This window comes from Lolium perenne, chromosome 3 (genome assembly GCF_019359855.2).
Source record: "Lolium perenne isolate Kyuss_39 chromosome 3, Kyuss_2.0, whole genome shotgun sequence".
NCBI lineage: Eukaryota > Viridiplantae > Streptophyta > Magnoliopsida > Poales > Poaceae > Lolium > Lolium perenne.
The window spans coordinates 145143449-145162722 of NC_067246.2; the positions used below are offsets into that span (position 1 = coordinate 145143449).

At 44.6% G+C, this 19274-nt stretch overlaps 1 protein-coding gene across 1 annotated transcript; it reads right to left on the reverse strand.

Moving 5' to 3' along the window:
• Positions 1 to 6132: 6132 nt before the first annotated feature.
• On the reverse strand, positions 6133 to 13677 carry LOC127326926 (GDSL esterase/lipase At1g09390). The gene is made up of 5 exons (XM_051353709.2): positions 13280 to 13677; positions 7158 to 7343; positions 6901 to 7058; positions 6525 to 6795; positions 6133 to 6442 (listed from the first exon to the last, which is right to left on the reverse strand). Exons 1-5 carry the CDS (start codon positions 13560 to 13562, stop codon positions 6210 to 6212), a joined length of 1131 nt encoding a protein of 376 aa, XP_051209669.1. The 5' UTR covers positions 13563 to 13677; the 3' UTR covers positions 6133 to 6209.
• Between the last annotated feature and the right edge of the window lie 5597 nt (positions 13678 to 19274).

Consider the following 19274-nt stretch of genomic DNA (forward strand, 5'->3'; position numbering starts at 1 on the left):
TTGGCCTACCGAGACGCGAATTAGCACTCTCCGGACCTCTACAACTCGCTGAGTCCGATGGTGGGGTTGGTTGCTCGATTCGATCACCGGAGCATCGCCGACAAGCGTGCCCGCGGCGGAGCAACTCCGGCGAGGTCTCGAGATCGAGCTACAGACGGCCCCAAGATGCAATAGAGGGTTCTAAAGAAGCGCAACCATACCCTGAAGCTCACGGTGTGGTCGAGGTCGCCTATTGTTGACGGAGACGGCGAGGAGTTCGCCGATTCCGACGAGGTGCTGCGGAAGAAAACATTGAAATTGGGCCGATTACTAGCTCCCCTGGATGCGTGCTTCTGCAGAAATGCTCTACGCATCAAGGCGCATCTCCTGGACCTCCTCACGGTTGCCGGGGCAGCTCCAGTCGTCGGCTTCATCTCCGACCCCGGCGACTACTGTGAGACGGTGGCGCGAAATAGAGAGGTGCGGAGGGCAGCTGAGTGAGCGGAGAGGCATTAGGGTTTTCTGGTGGTGCTTGGTGCGGTTTTATAGCTCACGTTGAGGTCGGCAACGTCGGCACGACGGCGACGACTGGTCGGGATGCACAGCGTGTTCAGTGTTACTACCGGGCGCGAATCTTGGCGGTTTTGGATGCGGTGGACGCGTGAGGGGTTATGAGCACCTCAGACTTGATCCTTGGCGTCCGCCCGCCCTTATCCTCGACGAGGAGGTGGCCGGCGAAGTGGCGCACGCCTTCGCCGTGTCGTCCATGCGAGGAAGACGAAGACCATGCCATCGCACGATTATTAAAGCAGGTGAACAGGTATTTTAGTTGGATTGGGTTGGCCTGGTGGGCTACTGCTGGGCTGCTCTGCTGGGTTGCTGCTGGGCTGCTCTACTGGGTTGCTACTGGGCTGCTCCGGCCAGGTGAGCCTGTTTCAGGTATTCCTCTCATCTCTTTTCTTCTTTTCTATTATTTTATTTTCTGGTTTCTATTTTATTGTTTGAATTCAAATTTGAATTCAGGTTATACTTGCAGGTTCTAAATTATCTGAATCTCCATAAGATTTGAGAATAATGCTTATAGCATAATTGTTTTGCTCAACAATATTTATTACTTAATTAAATTGGGATTGTTGTGAGAGTTATGCCAAATTAAAAATAAGCATGGGTTGGGGTAATTATTTCAATTCCCTTTTCAATTTGGGAACCAGATCTATTTAGATGATTTGAAATTTCTAACATGTGCAGGGTGAGCACATTTTTAGGGTTTGCTAATACTTAGCAATATTGAAGGTTCACATATATTTTGATTAAGGCTAGGTTTTAAGATGAATGGTAATGAGGATGGATTGGACCATGATCTTATGTGAAGAATTATTTCTAAGATATTGTAAGGTTTATCCTATTTCAAGGTTGGCATTATCATCATATTTCAATAGCACCATGAATTACCTAAAGTAGAGATTACCCTCATTATAGTTTGGTCTTGGTTATAATGATAAGTGGTTGAGAACCATACATGGTTTAACTAAAGGGTTTAGACCAGGTTTATCTTATACTCCATAATTAAGTATTGGTTTTAAATAGTGAACAATTCTAGGGTTCTCATCACATTCTCCTAATGGCAATGGGTTTGAATCTCAATTAGGGTTTAGGTTTATATTATGATCACCATAGTGATACACATTCTAGGTTTGGGATATGATTACAGGTTGTAGAATTGAGATGGCACCATTTTATATTTGCTAGGTTTTAGTCTCCCCTTACCAAGGTAATATGATTACTTGCTTAATAGTTTATGTGCTCCTTTAGTGAACGAGTACTTGGGAATTGGTTTTATCTTCTACCAATAGATTTCTAATATTAGCCTTAATCTATCATTAAGGTAATTAAAGTGGTTATGGTTCTTTTTATAGTTAACTTTGGTTATAATGATGGATGGTTTCTCACCATGAAAAGTATAGAATTTGGCACTAGGTTTTCCTTATGTTCTTAATATCCTCTACCTCAAGTTCTTAGGGTTTATGATCACTACCTAATTTATAATGATCAAGGTTGGGCTTTCTAAGGTATATCTGATGAATTTGGTTTCTCACTCCCAATATCAAGTGTTGACTTGAATAGCTAGGGTATAGTACTTCTCTTATAATTCCTTAGGTGGACATGGTCATGGTTATCTCATTAGATTTATATCCCAGGAGAATGCCTGAGATAATTACTTATGATTCTTCTCAAGGAATGATGATTTAATCATCAGGATATATGGATAGTTCTCTCCCTCCATTTCAAGTGTTGCCTCATCTATCTTGAGTATAACACCAAAGCTTGAGCTCTCTCTTTTAGGAATGGTGATTCTAGGTTTTATGGTGTACTCACAATATCTCAATAGGCACCAAGTCTGAAACTCCACTTGACTATCTTGGTTGAATTAATCTCCCTCTTACTTTATCAATTTACGGACAAGGTATTATTTCATGTGGTATTAGGCTATCACATCATTTCAAAGTGAAATGGTTTAGGTCCTAAAGCTTTAGTTCAAGAATTGTCCTTGACTCTTAATTAGGTAAGGCTAAGGTTGGTATAATGGTCTCTCTCATTTCGGCAGGAATTCAATACTAACTTAAGGTTAGGCTCCATAGGAATTGATGTGATCATCAATATTTATGTTAAAAATAAATGGTTTCTCTTTCTAGGAATTTCTTGAATAATATCCTAGGGTTTCTCTTAAAGGTGATGGTTTGAATACATGGATGTATATCCAAGGTTCAGTTAAAGGTTTATCATTGATCCTCTAATAAGTAACATAGAACTCTCACTCCTCTAGGTTTGATGTATAATAATTTGGAATGTAGAAGATTATATACTTCTTGAGTGGATCTCCTTGTTATAACTCCAATGTTGAAGTGGAATGAATACCATGAGGTTTCATGGTAGGATCATGGATAGTTTTAAGACATGGAGAAGATAGTCAAGAATGGTTTCTCCATTTTATGGTTACTTGGTTTGTAATTGCACAGATGTTCTTATGTTATGGCAAGGGTTGCCATATTATAATCTTTTATAAGATCAAGCAATTGATCATTGAGTAAGGTGTTGTGGTGTTGATTATTGGTTCCATTTGATCTAACCCCTTAGATCAAATCATCTCTTCCCAAAACAAGGTTTTAACAAAGTCACATTGAGGTTTATAGCGCTTGACTTGATGAGCTACTTCAATTTCACCAAGGTCAAGTGAAACTTCAATTACTGTGACTGTTTTACTTTAAAGCGCGAAAATTCCCCAGATTTTCTATGCATGAATGCAATGCACACATCTGTTTCCTCTATTTTTGTAACCCCATTACCTGGGATATTACATAGCGGAGACCTTGCTCTTCCAGGGAGAGGGTTCGGGTCTCCTTGGCAACATCCAATTGCAAGATGACATCCAAAGCCATGAGAAATTGGAGTTTGCAATCGGAGAAGAGACCTTTGCTCCAAGATTTCAGCCGAGACGCAGTAGCTTTGACAAGGGTTATGTGAATCTCTGCCCCTAAAATAATGGGTCAACCATACAACGGTGGTGGGAGTATGTATGTGGTGCCCGTTGGGGTTTGTTGGAGAAGATTTGTACTACCATCTCATCATAGGGTGGCTTGGCGATGCCCCAAATCTAGTTCGTTGTGTTTTGTTGTTTGTCCAGTGCAATTGCCCTAATGGAAAGATCTCCTCAGTTGTCGAGATTGTATCGAGATTGTACGAAGTTAGCTAGGAAATACCGATGTCTGGTTGTTTGATATAACTAGATGATCCGTTCCACCACTAGCGCAATGCTGGAATCAAGCCGTAACTGAAGCTATCTTCATGTAACAGTGAGTATAATCTTGTGTCTATGTGTAAGTGTTTTGACTAATCTGTATGTAAATAACATAAGGATATGTGTTAGCATCTACGTAATGGCAAACTACCTTATGAACAAACCGAAAGAAATAAAATGTTCACACACGATAAGCCCATGAAAAAACACATCAAATTTACATGGTTTTCAAGAGAATTTGGTTTAAACCCTTAGTAGAATCAAACCTAATTTTGACGCATACACGTCTTATGTTGTTGTCTTCGCCAGAAGCGGCAATCAAAAGTGCAACACCTTTGAACATGTCATTTAAATGTCTTCGACCATGCATGGGTACTCCCTCTCCTTCCCCTCCATTCCCTGCCTAGCGATACTTCACCCAGATCCAGCACACATCCCCACCAAAGTTGTCCAGTGCAGGGCTGTTCTAGACGGGCAGCTTCTCCATGGGTCGTGTGGTGGTGCCATGGTTGGTGGTTCTTCAGTCAACATCGTTCTCCTTATCATGAAAGGCCTCTATTTGCTTTGTTTAGACGGTGCGTGGGAGTTCGGTCAGTTAGACTGGAGGTGCCCGTGAGATGTGATTGCTGCTTGTCATGGTTTGTGCTTTAGTGGTGAGAGACATGTAGAGTTGGGATCGCGTGCACACACAGTCTAGGGTGACTTGCTTTCATCAAAACCGGAGCTGGGGATATGTGATATGTGATTTGTGATATGTAATTCACCTGACTAACCTTTAGTCGACCGCATCGGTTAACACTTACACCGAGTCGCGCATGGCCATACTTTCTGAATCATATCATCCGAGAGGGTCTAGAAAGTATCTCTCCAAGTGGAGGGGGAAAATCCCGTCTTGGTAATCCATATCACGCAGCTTGTTCTCACTAGACCCAAACTCTGCCTTTATAACTACCTTCTTACATAACAACATTTGACGGAACGTAAGTTAGTCTATCCACAACTCAGATCATGCAGTAACCTCAGGTTACATTGATTGAGACACGCAAATGCCGACTTTGCTCGTTGCGGGTCAGTCCGACTCGCTAAACACTTTAGTCGAGTTCGTGTAAGTCGGATTAGCATCACCATGCCCATGACAAGTGGAACAGAGTTATCATCCGACTTGCACATTAGTCTAACTCATGTATCCAACATAACCACGATGACTAAGGACAAATTAGCATGAACAACATAAGCATAAAGTTCCACAACCGAATCACGTATTTGATGATATATGCAAGAGTTCATACAAGGACAACCTTACTTTTTAAATACATTACGAAATACATCATCCATGATTCCTTTAGGGCATATTTCCAACATATCTTATCCTCCATCCCGTGCTCTCCATTTCCACCGGTTTTGCGCGGAAAATTTCCTCTCTTGTTAATTCATTCGTCCGCCGCTGGAAGGGTGGTTGTATCATGGTGGGTGCCGCCACCTAAGTGACGTTGCAGTTTGCTCGGTTTAGTCCCAATTGTCTCTTGGTGCCCTCTGCGGCTTACCTGTCAGTATTTGGGGAAACTTCTTGGAGTGGCTGATGTGTGGTTGAAGCCGATGGCTCGGGCGAAAGCCTTGCCCGGTGTCCAGTGCCAATGATGGTGACGCCCTCGGGTGCCATTCTCCTCCGTGGAGGCGTCTTCAAAGAGCATCGGCTTTCTCCCCATCACGGTCTGGTTTCTCTAGGTGAAAACCTAGACCCTCGTTTGGTCAAGAAATGGCGTCACTTCGGTGTCGTTCTCTTCTTGAAGGCATTGCTTCTTGAGGGCTCAACCTGCACCTCTCTCTTGTTTTTCGATGTCATTTTTCTCTGCTATGTGCGTGTATTGTAAGCCGGTAACCCCAGTGTCGATCATTATTGTATTATAAAGCTGAGGGCTTTATTAATTTAAAGTATTGCTCTTCGGGCCTTTTATCTAAAAAAAAAGATTCACCTGACTCATCCCGAGACTGGGAGACTGTCGAGATCCCGCGGCTGGGTTCCCAATCTGCCTTCGTAGTGTTCAAACAGTATGGCCTCATTGTCTTTGTGAATAGAAACTCCGAGATATGATAGTATAGGATGTTAACTGGGGTAAAAAATAATTAGATATAGCTTATCAAAGTTACAAGTTTAGACGACTACAAACTTATCCCTGAAATAAAGGCTTTAAGTAATCAAGGAAGAAATATTTCGCTTGTAAAAGCGAGTAGTATGCACAATAGGATTAGTCATAAATCTTGCAAACTTTGCAAGAGTGGAAGAAAGAACTGTAGTTTAGTTAGGATCGGGCACTGATATTGTTATGCAGGCCGCTGATCTGGAACGCCCTGTAATCTGTTTTTCTTAATATATTTCACTTTTACCGCAAAAAAAAAGTTTAGACGAGTACAACATAGTATGAAATATGAACAATCAGACTTTGCAGAACTGGTCAAACTTGAGCTTGGGTATGGAGTATGCAGAGCTCAGTATGGCTGCAGCTGCGACGGCATTGGCAGCCTCCGTGAGGTGCACGCCGTCCCAGCTGACAAACTTCGAGCCGTCAGTGCAGACCGTCGCATTCGGAGACTGGCAGCTTCTGGTAATATCGTAGTTGTAAGGTGGCCCCCCGTACCCGCAGCACGTCATCAACGGCCTGTCGAAACCTAAAAGAAAAAGCAATTGTCTTATGTCTCGAGACTCGAGGTAGCTTGCGAAATAGAGAATTTGTGTAATTGATCAGCTCACCGTATTTCGTGTGGTTAGCCACAAGGTCATACTTGATAGCGAAAAGATCGGTGTACACAACGGTCGCGTTTTTCAACTGCACGTTCAGATCGTTGCAGAGGCTTCCAAGCGCTGCATTGAACGAGACTGCAGCTCTGTTGTATGTCTTGAGGCAACCATTCTGATCAATATCGCTGTCATTTTTACGCGCAATAGAAAGCTTCTGAGGCAGGCAACCAAGAGCCCCTGTTCCGTGTATCCAGAAGTTCCGACTCCCGTTGGCATACAGCATCTGCAAAATTCACAGGAACTATAAAGTTGTGGTGGTCTGTCTTGTCTGCAAGTGAAAGGTTACAGTAATGTATATATTCACAACAAAACAAAAAATAAAATTTACCTGAACAGCATCCTTAATCTCGGCGAGTATTGGAGGGAATTTGGCGACTACTTGGTCGTAAGGCAAGTTGGATAGAAGACCGTTAACATCATTCTGTCCTATATCTATGGTATATAGAGCATTTTCGAACCCTTGTGCATCAATTGGAGCTTCCTGGCCTGTGTATAGCAAGAAATTTGCTCATTTACCATCAACTGTATAGCTCTTGGGCAATTCATTATGTTTGTATGCGAAGGAAAATGACACAACAAACATACCTTGATTGATGAGTTCCATGGATCTTGCTTTGAAGAAAAAGAATTCCTGAACCTGTATATGCAATGAAAAAAGAACGTCGCGTGGTAATGTCGTCGAACCTCCTATGGCGAAATTTACTCCGTTACTGTAATTGGAACCCACCGCCTTCAAATAAGGGCTCAAATAGCTTATGTTCAAGCTTTCACCTGGACATATTTTGGTCATTCAAACCCAATATTAGTTAGGCCATACTAACTATATCCAACAATAAATTAGTACTTCCCCTCAAGACGTAATAAATGCGTCAAATTACTAGTGATTCCAAAGTACTATACCTCCGTCTCGGTTTAACAGGCATGCACGCAGTTCAAGACAAACTTTGACCATTGATTTGGTTAACAAAATATAACTTTTATGTCTACAAAATCTATATCATTAGATTCGTATGCAAAAAAGCTTTCCAATAATATAATTTTGTGACATATATTTCATATTTTATTGACTAAAATAATGGTCAAAGCAATTTCTTAAATTACGTGCGCGCCTGTTAATCTGAGACGGAGGAAGTAGCACGTATGATAAAGATGTAAGCTTATTTGGACATTCATTTAGTCTTCAAAATGTAGCTTTGAAATTGACATAAGTGCAAGCATGTTGTATAACATATATAAATAATAAAGGATTATAAGAATATCAACTTGATGTTAGAAATATAGAAATTCAATTTGGCTCTCAGGTGCATATGCTCCTCCAACCATAAAGAAAAACGTAGCTTCATATGTAAGGTTTTGTGGGAGAGTATTTCCTTACAAAATTAATGTGGCCCAAATAAGCCTTGGTAACTTGACATTGGGATTTGAGCAATTTACGATCGTGGACCTGGGCTCTATCACTAGCTGGAATGTCCAAGGCAACAACATTCTTGTCAACTGAGGGAAGCATATGATAGAGATTACATACGAAGAGGGACTCATTTGATTAAAAAAACATTTTTGTTCAAATTTATAACACACTTTTGATTGTTTTCTGATAAGCTACACATGAAGGTATTTTACTCCTATTGTAAATAATGAATGCATTTAAGTACTTCTGTGTGGCTCAATTCAGTTTGTAGTCACTGTAATTTGATAAAAGCAATGGTAGAAGTATAATTAGCTTCAGTACAAATCAATGAGCACGTTATTCTGTGCATTCCAGAAACTTGAACAATATTTGACGAAAATCGGTGTATTTATGCTCACAAGTATATCTGCCGAACTTTCTTCAATATGAGATCAAATTTTACGAGTTTACCCGCTATCGTGTGTTATTTTATGGAATTTATTCCAATTTTCTGAGTCACTTCCAAATTCCGGACGGAAAATTTGAGGGAGAATCTTATTTTTCTTCTAAGTTACGTGTAAAAATGAGCTCAAATTGTACATACTTAATGAATTGTGTGTTTTTCGAAGTTTTTATAAATTAAGGTTATGTGTTTCGGAAAACAAATCACGTATTTATAGTTCATGCTCGTACTTATATGTGAGAAAGAAAATCTAACATATTTGCTGAACTTTCTATAAAATGGGGTCAAATTTGCAAGTTTAGCCTGGTACGTTTTATTTACAGAATTTATCTATTTTTTTGGCACTTTGGAGTTCCAGATAGAAATTCAAGGGAGATTCTTAATAAGCGATTTTTTTTCTAAACAATTTGTCAAAGTGATGTCAAACTTTATATATCTACTCAATGAATTATGATTGATATTTTTGAAGATTTTTAAAATTCAAGGTTCTATATTTTGGACACAAATACGAGGAAGACTTAACTACTCCGTACTATAAAATATTCTAGAATTTTCAACGTGGACAAGATACAAACCGAAATGAGTGAACCCACACAATAGAACTTGTCTAGATACGTGCATTTAAAAAAAAAGTGAAACATCTTATAATATTGAACCGAGGGAGTAATATGTTGTCTTAATCTAAATAACTTGTCAAAATGAGGTCAACTTTTACCAGTTCATAATCTAAATAAGTGATTTTCTATTAACCCTTTTCGGGTTAAGTGCACTTTTGGTCCCTTAAGTCTTGCGAAAGTCTAATTTTGGTCCCTCAACTCTGTTTTGGTCTAAATCTGCCCCTAAACTCTTAATTAAGTCCAATTTTGGTCCCTAACATCGGTTTAATGATGGTTGACCGGTTTTTGACTCTCCTTGGACATAATTGGCTGGTTTTAATCTACCTGTGATTATTTTTCCCTAGTCAATAAATAGAAAAATACCCTTGCCCTAACACACATGTGTGCCGCCTCCACCTTTCTCGCTTAGTGCAACAATCCGCGCCACTTCAGCCGCCTCCGCCTTTCCTCCTGAAGCAAAAGCCCTGGCATGTCCGCCGATTTTGCCTTTCTCGCCCGGCTTATCCACCCTAGTAGTGTGAGGCGTCGTCGCTAGGTGTTCGGGAAGAGTTAGGGTTACTACAACAAATGAATAATTATCATGATCTCACCGGTGAACGTTCAAAAAGCTACTTGCATAATTTATCTCAAGGTGAGATGGTTCTACGTGGACTAAACCTATCCAAATCTGTCCACGGTGGTAAAAAAGAGACTCAACAACCGGTCAACCCTCGTTAAACCCCACCAAGGACCAAAATTGGACATAATTAAGAGTTTGAGTGTAGGTTTAGACTAAAACAAAGTTAAGGGATCAAAGTTAGACTTTTGTAATACATGAGGGACCAAACGTGCACTTAACCCTTTTCTAAACTACGCATCAACATGAGCTCAAATTTTATGTTCTACTCAATGGATTATGAATTAATGATAGATTTTTTGGAAGTTTTTTAAAATTCTAGGTTCTGTAATTCAGACAAAATGTGATGAAGAATCATAATAAGTGGTGTTTCATCTAAATAACTTGTCATAATGAAATAAACTTTTACCTGATTACTCACCAAATAGCATCTGATGTTCTGAAAACATTTTCAAAAAACTAGTGGGCACTTTCCAATTCCAAAGAGGCAGGGAGAAGAGATGATGGTGACATGGACTAGCTAACATGGCGCCGTGCAGATAGAAACCAGTCAAACGCGGAGAGGAGATGTATTCAATGGTTTCTGGGTACTTTGAACGAGGTTTGCTCCAGTACAACCTCCTCCCCCAAATTCAATAAGCCCATGTCCAAACCTATATCCAAAATCTGCCCACCTATAGGCATACGTACTTTTCAAACCCTACCCCACACGAGTGGTACAAGTACAACCCCACCGCAAGACAATCCGGTGAAGAGCCACAAGACAGGCATGGGCACCGCAAGACAGTCCGGTGCGGGCACAACAAGACAGTCCGGCTGCCGCAACCGCAAGACAGTACGGCGTGGGCACCACAAGACAGTACGGCCGCCGCAAGACAGCACGGGCACCACAAGACAGTCCGGCGGCGCGGGTACCTCAATACACTCCCAACGCATCGGCCAAATTTCCGCTGGTCCGGTCTCTCATTGCCGCCAACCGGCACGCACCTACGAGGATTTGCCAAGGCTCACGTCGGCCAGCGCCGTCTCGCAATGCCTTGTGGCCGACCACCTCCCGCCCGCCGGCCACGATCGTCACTGCTCTGAAGAATCGCCGCCGATGAGCCTTTCTACATAGATCTCATATCTATATGTATGCTACATATTCGTACAATTTAGTTGGGTCATACATGTTTTGTACAGGTCTATGTATACCTGTTTAGTATTATTAATAATAAAGGGGTATCGAGCGGTTCAGCCATCCTTATGTTTGAGTTGCTCTAAGTTTGGAGGGAGGGGTTGTACACGTCTCAGGTGTGAATACTTTGAACCGGGTTGAACCTCAGGTCTGAATTCCCAACAGGTGGGGAGTACTAGGAGAATATATATTATATGGAGTTCTCTCAAGAAAATTACTAAATTACGAAAATAGTGGCCTTCCTGAACTTAACCTAAAGCAATTCAGAAGCTGAACTAGTTGCGTGTGTGTTGAATAGTTAACCACCCTTGGATTGCAGATAAACAGTATAGATCCGTCAAAACATTGATGGCCGGTATTCCCCTACAAAAATAGTGATAGTCAGCACGGTACATTACCCTGCTACAGGTTGTACTACTATCTGAAAGAAAATCGTATCCTCATCAACACTGCCGCTCATCAATAATGCAGTAGACGTCGGTCGCACTGGTCGCTCTTGCAGCGGTGGCATGAATGCTACCTGTTAGGAGGAGAGCACAAGCATTGAATGCTCACATCAATCAAAGGGTTGAGAGAGATTCGCGGGTCTCCCGTGTCTGTCCCAAGATTAAGAGCATCTCCACTCGTGCCCCCGACGAGGCCCCCGAGCGACGTTTTTTCCATCCGGACGGCGAAATTTGGCCCAGTCGCGCCCCCGGTTCCTCGTTTTCGTCCGGATTTGGCCCTTCATCCATCCGGCGAGCCCACGCCATCCCCGGCCCCCCAGGGAGCGCTCGGGGACTCCGGACGAAACGAAAGCGCGCGAAACGTTCCCGCGCGTCTGGTGGCCCCAACTTGTCGGCGAGAGACACCGATCGTCGTCCTCATCGCATCGTCTTCCGCGCGCTGTAAAAGCCTGCCGCCGGTCAGCATTCGCCGGACGCGTAGCTTCCACGCGGCGAGTTAATGCCGTCGCCTCGGTTTCATGCGCGCCTACCGCTATTTATCGCCGAACTACCCCGGCTGCCCCGCATTCACCTCCTCGCTCGTCTTCCCCCAAATCATCCCCGAACTCGAAGGAACCAGCAATGGCGAACGACGGTGCGGCCAACAACGGCTTCGGCCGCCGCTCTCTCCACCAATGGGAGGGGCGACTCCTGCACGCGGCGGGCTACCCTGCGTCGCCGGACTTCCGCGCGCCGGGAGGCTGGAGGCTGAGCGCAGGCGGCGTGCCGATCCCGCCGCCGCCAACGGGTGGCGGCGCACTCGAAACGGCGCTCGAGGAGGTGCTCGCCACTCTCGGTGACGAGCAGCGCGCGGATCCGCGCTTCTTCCCCGACAACCACGAAGCGTGGATCGCGTTCTTCCGGCGAAGGTACGAACGCGGAACGCCGCGTCCAGGGAGGTGATCAAGCTCGAGGAGAGCAGCGACGACGACATCTACCGGCCGTCGCCTCCACGCGCCGGGCGACGCTCGGGGTGGCACGAGCCGCTGGTACGAGGCGCCGCCGCCCCAGGACGACGCCGGCTCCAGCGACGACGACGACGGCGGCGACTACACGACCTTCTACCGCCATTTAGGCATGTAGGAGGCCGCTTTTAGTTTTAGTATTAGTTTGCCAATCGCCGAATTCAAATATATGTACGAATTCGGCCTATTTATGTACGAACTCGCCTCTATATGTTAAATATCATTAAATTTCGCTTATGTTTGAACGAATTCGCCTATTTTGTCTGAATTCGTCGTATTACGTTGCATCCATCCTGGGCTCGCGGCTGGGAAAATGGGCCTCCCCACGCCAAATCTTCCTCCAATCCAGACGAAAATTTCGCCGGATTTGGGCGTGGGGAGCCCAAACGAGTGGGATGCTCTAAAGACAAGAGCTGGGGTTTGATCATGGATATCCTTGTGTTCAGAGGACAGGGGATTGAATGAACAGATGGAGCGAGGGGTCAGCTGGGTTAGCTCGGGGATACTCCACATGGTCTGTGTAGACGATGGAGCACCAACTGTTGCTTAGCTAACTAACGCCGTGTTACAGTGCCACCATGTGTGTAAGACGGGACTCACCTTTAATTTTTGGTAACAAGTCCCTTTGGAATGAATCTGAAACATGCGACAAAGTGCGCCGTGTTACATTTTTGCAGTACACTCCCCAAAGGCTAAAGGACAAGCTTCACGCTCATGGCACGAGATTCAGCTGACGACCAGTCTGTCAGTGTCAGTGTCGGCGAGTGCTGTGTTTTTTTTCTTTTTGGAGAATACGGTGAGAGCTATATATGTTTTCACGAGAAGTTTATACCGCGTAGACTATTTTCTATACTGAACGCTACGCACAAATCTACCCATGCACAGTGACAAGCACCTATTCATTTGTTAAACGAAAGAAAAGACAAGGAAAACGGAATCTTGACGATAGAATACTCTGGTCTGGAGCTGGGAGGATTGGAAGTGGAACGGGACTCACAGAGGAAGTCGATGATGAGCCGGCCGTCGCAGAAGCGGCCGGTGGGGTGGTGGAAGAAGGCGCGGCCCTCCGGCGGCGTGATGTGCCACCCCTTGGCCGCCGCCATGCCGCCCGTGTCGGAGTTGGAGTCTCCGAAGTTGAACACCACCGGCCGGGCACCGGGCCGGCAGCTGAACCCGGCCGCGGACGCCGCCGGCAGTGAGAGCGTCAGTGCTAGCACCACTGGCGCCACCACCGCTAGCGCGAGAGCAAGACATAGTGCGCTGGCGCCCGCTGCCGACATTGCCGACCTTGGTTGGACCTATGTCTCTCTGCACTCTACAGCATGTGCTGCCCCTGTCTCTATGACTCTATCCCTCTCGAGTCTCGATCGAGTAGCACTGGATTCTGCGAGGTCATGGGGCGGCATATAGAGAGCCTGCCGATGAGTGTGTGGGCGCGGCGCACACCGATAACTCGTTCCTTTTTTCCTTTTACAAACACGCGTTGCACATTCACCAGACTCCCTACTTCTTACGCACACGACAGTACGACACAGATTGATGACACGCCAAATGTCACCTGCCATGGCAGAGCAAGCACAATTGGAGAATGGAGAGAACCCAGGTGGAGCGCGCAGCTACAGGACCTTTCCGTCGCTGCGCACTTAAACAACTTTTAGGCACGCCTCTACAAAGAGACTCTACGTACACGCTGCTACTTTTACGAGGATAAGTGACACTCTAGTTTGACCATTAGTTAGTGTTGCTATATAGAGGCACTGGCATACTTAATTGCTGGGATGATGATTAATCGCATCAGGAAAGATTGTGTGTATATCTTACTTTCTTTTCTTTAGAGAAAAGTTGTATCTATCTGATAGACTGATATAAATGCGTGAGGTGAAACAACAACCAAAAAGATGGTCTGCTCACTCGTAGAAATACTAAAGTCTTCTGTCAAGGTCGACACTATCGAGGACAAATACAACAATCCATCAAACATTTCTGTGTGAAAGGTGTCTATCATTATCCTTTACTAAAATAAATACTACTCACGCATGTACTCCCCCCCCCTCCCCCTCTCTGAACGAATGTTGGAAGTGGGTTTAGTCAGGCTGGGTATCTAGGCCCGCCGATAGTGTATTATACGCCATGTCAGATTCTCCATGTGGTGCCATGTCGTTCTCGGACCCACCAATGTTTTCATATCGTTCTCGGTTCCATTGAAGACGCACGTCCGAGTCAATCACGTAACCGACGCCGGATATATCGCACGTGTTCATCCCGGCACCTTGAGATTTGTGGGTAGTTCATCGCTAGGGTTTGTCGCTAGTACCAACCTCCAATACGCCGGTTTGTACCACGGTCGAAGGAGCGCCTCTGCGGTGTCCTGGTATTCGAGCAACCCGATCTTGCTTTGACCTAGACTCCTAGAGGCGGATCTCTGAGAGGATCTCCTCCGTGTGCCTTGGCTGGGTGAATAATCTATCGCTAGGGTTACTGTCTTTCGTGATTCAGCACACCCTCTGTGGTGGTTTTGTAAGATAATGTTTTAGTTCTCTCTCTTGTTCAATTTTCCATTTATTGTTAGGTGTACTTAGTACGAATTTGGCATCATGATTCGTAGTGTTGGAGGTAATGGCGGATCTTAGTGACACAGAAGTAGACATCGGTTAAGCAGAAGATGAGGAATCTAGTTTGGAGGGGGATAGTTCTCTATATGTCAGCGTTCCTCCCAAAGATGTCCCAATTGATGGAAAAGATGACAATGATGATAGTGTGAGTGGAGTCAACATTTTATGTGTTGTTGATTTGATGGCTACCTTAAAATTTGCAATTTATGCTTACTAGTTCTTTAAATTGTGTAGATTGAGATTGAAGGTATGGGTGAAGACGATCCCAACGGTGAGGACGATGCCGACAATGAGGATGGGGGTGACGACAGTGATGATGTTGAATATGGTGAAGATGATAATGTGAGTGAACTTTTCAATTTATATGGCTTTGTTAGAACATCCTCGTAAGTTGGATTTTTTTAATTATTTTTATATTGTCTAGATGGAGATGGATGTTAAAAAAGAGCAGTGCATAGGTTTTTTGTTTTTGCAGCATGTAGTAAAAAGTATAATGATAGTCCTATAATCCCATGGTTTTGTGTTGAGGTATTGGTTGGAAGTGATAGTTTCGTACGACTATTATGGTGAATCCTACTTGGAGAATTGGGAAGATTCAAATAATTTTCAATCGGTAAACAAGAGTGAGGTATGATTCTAAGAAACAAAATAAATACACAAGCATGAATGGAGCAATATATAAATATGTGTGTGTTTTGAATGTGTAGGCGTGTACAGTCGATCATATGGCCAGTGATAATGGGAATCCTCAAAATAAATGGAATATGTACTGGAAGATAATGGAGATGACATTTGTATCTGAGACTGCAACGTACAATTTCTAAAACAACTATGCTAGAGACCATAGATTCAGCATTAGAAAGAGCAATACTAAAAAAATCAAAAGGTTAGAACAAGGTAGTACGAAGGAGATGGCTTGTCTGTTCCAGGGAAGGGAAACGTCAAAGCAAGTTTTTGCTATGGAGAACCGCATGTGAAGGTTAAGACCAGAGTCTCGTTGATATTGTAAAGCGGAGATGGCGGTTAAGCGTGACATAAAAAGTGGGGTCTGGCGAGTTGCAAAATTTGATGACAAACACATTCATATGTTAGCTCGGCTGGAAGAGATCATGTTTCTATGGTGTCGAGGGTACTCCTCGGCAATGCCCTCCGTTTGGGGCTTAGGGTAGATGGAATCCTGTAGGCTGACACGAGACATCGGTTATCAAACAAGCGGGGAGAGCGATTTACCCAGGTTCGGGGCCCTCGATGAGGTAAAACTCTTACGTTCTGCATGTCTGATTTCGATATAAAAATATCGAGTTACAATGGGGTGTCGAAGGTTTCGGCTATGATCTCGTCGAGAGACTAAGTTCTGCGATGACCTAGCTCTAGACTTGCGGTGGCTATGATTACTATGATTGTGTGTGTCCTCCGTAGTCCCTCTCCTTGCCCTTATATTGGGAGCCAGGTCTCGAGAGATCTGTCCGGGTACGACTAGGTTACAAAGAGTCCTAGGTCTAAACTTTCCTTGTATTCTTCGTTTCCTTGACTTGTTCTTCAAGGATTCTTCTTAGGAACCGATGTAGCGGCCCACCTGGCCATTGAGTGCCTTCATGGGCCCCTGGTTGGGCCGCAAGAGGTAGTGCAACATTAGTTACCCGAAGGGTAATGCCCACGTCAGTAGCCCCTGAGTGACTGGAGATACTTCGGGCAGGGACTAAAAGCATGTCTTATGTCGAATGTTTGCTTTAACCAACAAATCTTGATCTCCTTGTAACAGCAGCGTTTTCTTCTATCGGGTGCGCGTCCAGCGCTCCCGATGGGAGTAGCCCCTGAGTCTAGGTACGGATGCTTGCAACCGTGCGTAGACTCAAGTTGTACTACTCGAATGTTTTCTTCTGCCGAAGCTTTCTGCAAATTTCCATGGTCACCCGATACATTTATATCAGGACTTTAATATTTTCAAATAAGTTTAAGTACGTAAAGGATATCGAGTAACGTGTCCAACTTTGCTAGTTAACTGCCGATTGCAAAACAATGGTACCCTACACAGAATCAAGTTCCCGGGAATGATTCTCGAATGCAAAAATTATTTTTCGAGTCCATAACTTTTATCGGGTGCGCGTTCGAGTAGCCCCCGAGTCTGGGCACGGATGCTTGCAACCGAGTGCAGACTCAGTTTAAACCACTCAAATATTCCAGTTTTTCTCTGAGCCCAAATCACCAGTAAGAAAGCCTTCGAGTCTGAATTCTATCGGGTGCGCATCCAGCGCTCCCGATGGGAGTAGCCCCCGAGTCTAAGCATGTATGCTTGCATACGTGTGTAGACTCAAGTCAATCCACTCGATAGTTTTTAATTTCCTTCGGATGCTCCATGCAGAGTCGATACTTCTCATGACATCATTGATGACGTAATTACTGCTGTGATCTGACTGACAAGACATGACCTAGCGGGCCCGTCCTACTCCTGCGCAGTCCAATTTGGGGAATGACCAGTATTTGTGCAGTTACCAAGACGTCTCCTCGATTTCCGCGCACAGTGATGAAAAAAGATCCTTTAATAAATCGAAGGCAGCAACACGTGGCCGCCCAATCTCAAATTCCCTTTAGTTTATAATCGCAGAGGGAAGATTTTACCCTTTCCACGCTTTCTTCTCGCAACCCTTCTTCCTCGCTCATCCTCCTTACTCACAACCACTGCGTCGCCACCACCTCCGTTCTTTAGACCTTCTTTAGATCTCACGATGGTGAAGAAGAGGAATCTCACTCTCGCCGCCAGCGCTACAACTGGTGGCGCCGCCACCAAAGCTTCGCCAAGCGCACCGAGGAAAGGCGCATCGGATGCCTCTGCCTCAGCTCCTGCACCGCCCGCGCCGGAGAGCTCCACAGCTGGTCCTGCGCCCGGTGATTGGCCGGCTTCTACAACTACTAAGCGCGATGAGAAGAGGGCTCGGAGCCTTGGTATAATCTCATCTGATGAGGGGAACGTCATTCTCCCAGGGGCGGTTTCACGCCCCAATCCCCCCGCCGGTTTTACTGTGATGTTCTTATCTTTTCTTTATCGCGGTCTCTCCCTTCCTGCTCACGAATTCCTCCGGCGCCTCCTTCGTGTGTACGAGATCCAATTGTGGCAATTAACCCCCAATTCGATCCTTCATCTCACTATCTTTATCACCCTATGTGAGGCTTTCCTGGGCATCGAACCTCATTTTGGTTTGTGGAAGAAGATCTTCTTCGTGAAAAGATACAACTGCAGTAGCGGGTCCTTCGTCACCGGCGGAGTTGGATTCGTCGTCCGCAAATAGGTCAATTACTTCAACTTTCCAATGAGGGAATCTGTTCAAGGATGGAGGTTGAAGTGGTTCTATATCAAACATTCTTCGACACCTGACATGAAACTTCCACGTTTTACCGACGTCCTCGAGGCCGTGCCTAGGAGCTCTTGGAAGAATATTCTCTCACCCGAAGAAAAACCAATAGTCCACAAACTATTCGAGAGAGTTCTTCGAATCAAAGAATCTGATGGCCAAACCATGATAGGTACCGAGGTAGCCGTCATTTTCTTGAAACGTCGAGTCCAACCAATTATATCTAGGGCCCACCCGATGTGGTTGTATTCAGGCCCCAAGGACGAGACTAGAGTGAACGTTGCTGAACTATTCGAAAAAGAACTGCTTCATGAAGTTAGGCGCCTGATTCATTTTAGTCAAGAAGACTTGATTCCACTTATATCTCTTCAACTGCCTTTCGATGCCGACCATCCACCGAACGAGGTAATTTCTCCTTCATGTTTGTATTAATTTGCTACTTCCAACCTCATAATTTTCAATATCCTAATTCTTTTGACAGATCCTAATAGCTCCCGAACATTTTCAAGATACGTCGGATGACAACCCTGAAGAAAGAAATTCTTCCATTCCTGTAGAATCCCGTACCGAAGAAAATATAGATCCAGAAGATGAAGACAATGACCTGATGAATCCTAAGGCTTTTTCCATAGATCCTAAATCCCTCGCTGATGATACAAGTGATACGGCGGAGTCGATCCATGATGACGATGCTGATCGCGCTGCCTTTGTTGATGCAGCTGCGGAGAAGGCCGACGTGCTACCCTCAAAGAGATCGTCTGGCGGCTTTGCCGATGAAGATGATCTTTTTGATTTGTAAGTCCTCTCTACTCACTCCAAAGTTTGACTTTGATAGAGTTCGTCTGTTTTCAGCTCCCATTTTATCTAATTCACATACTTGTAGTGACGAGGGTTTCATAGAACCTCCACCAAAGAAGGCCAAGACGAGCTCCAGCAAGCCAGCCCCGGCAGCCTCGGAGGCTTCGGCTCCTGCTACAGCCCCAACAACTCAAGTCTCAACAGCTTCTTCCCTTTTCAAAGGGAAGGAGAT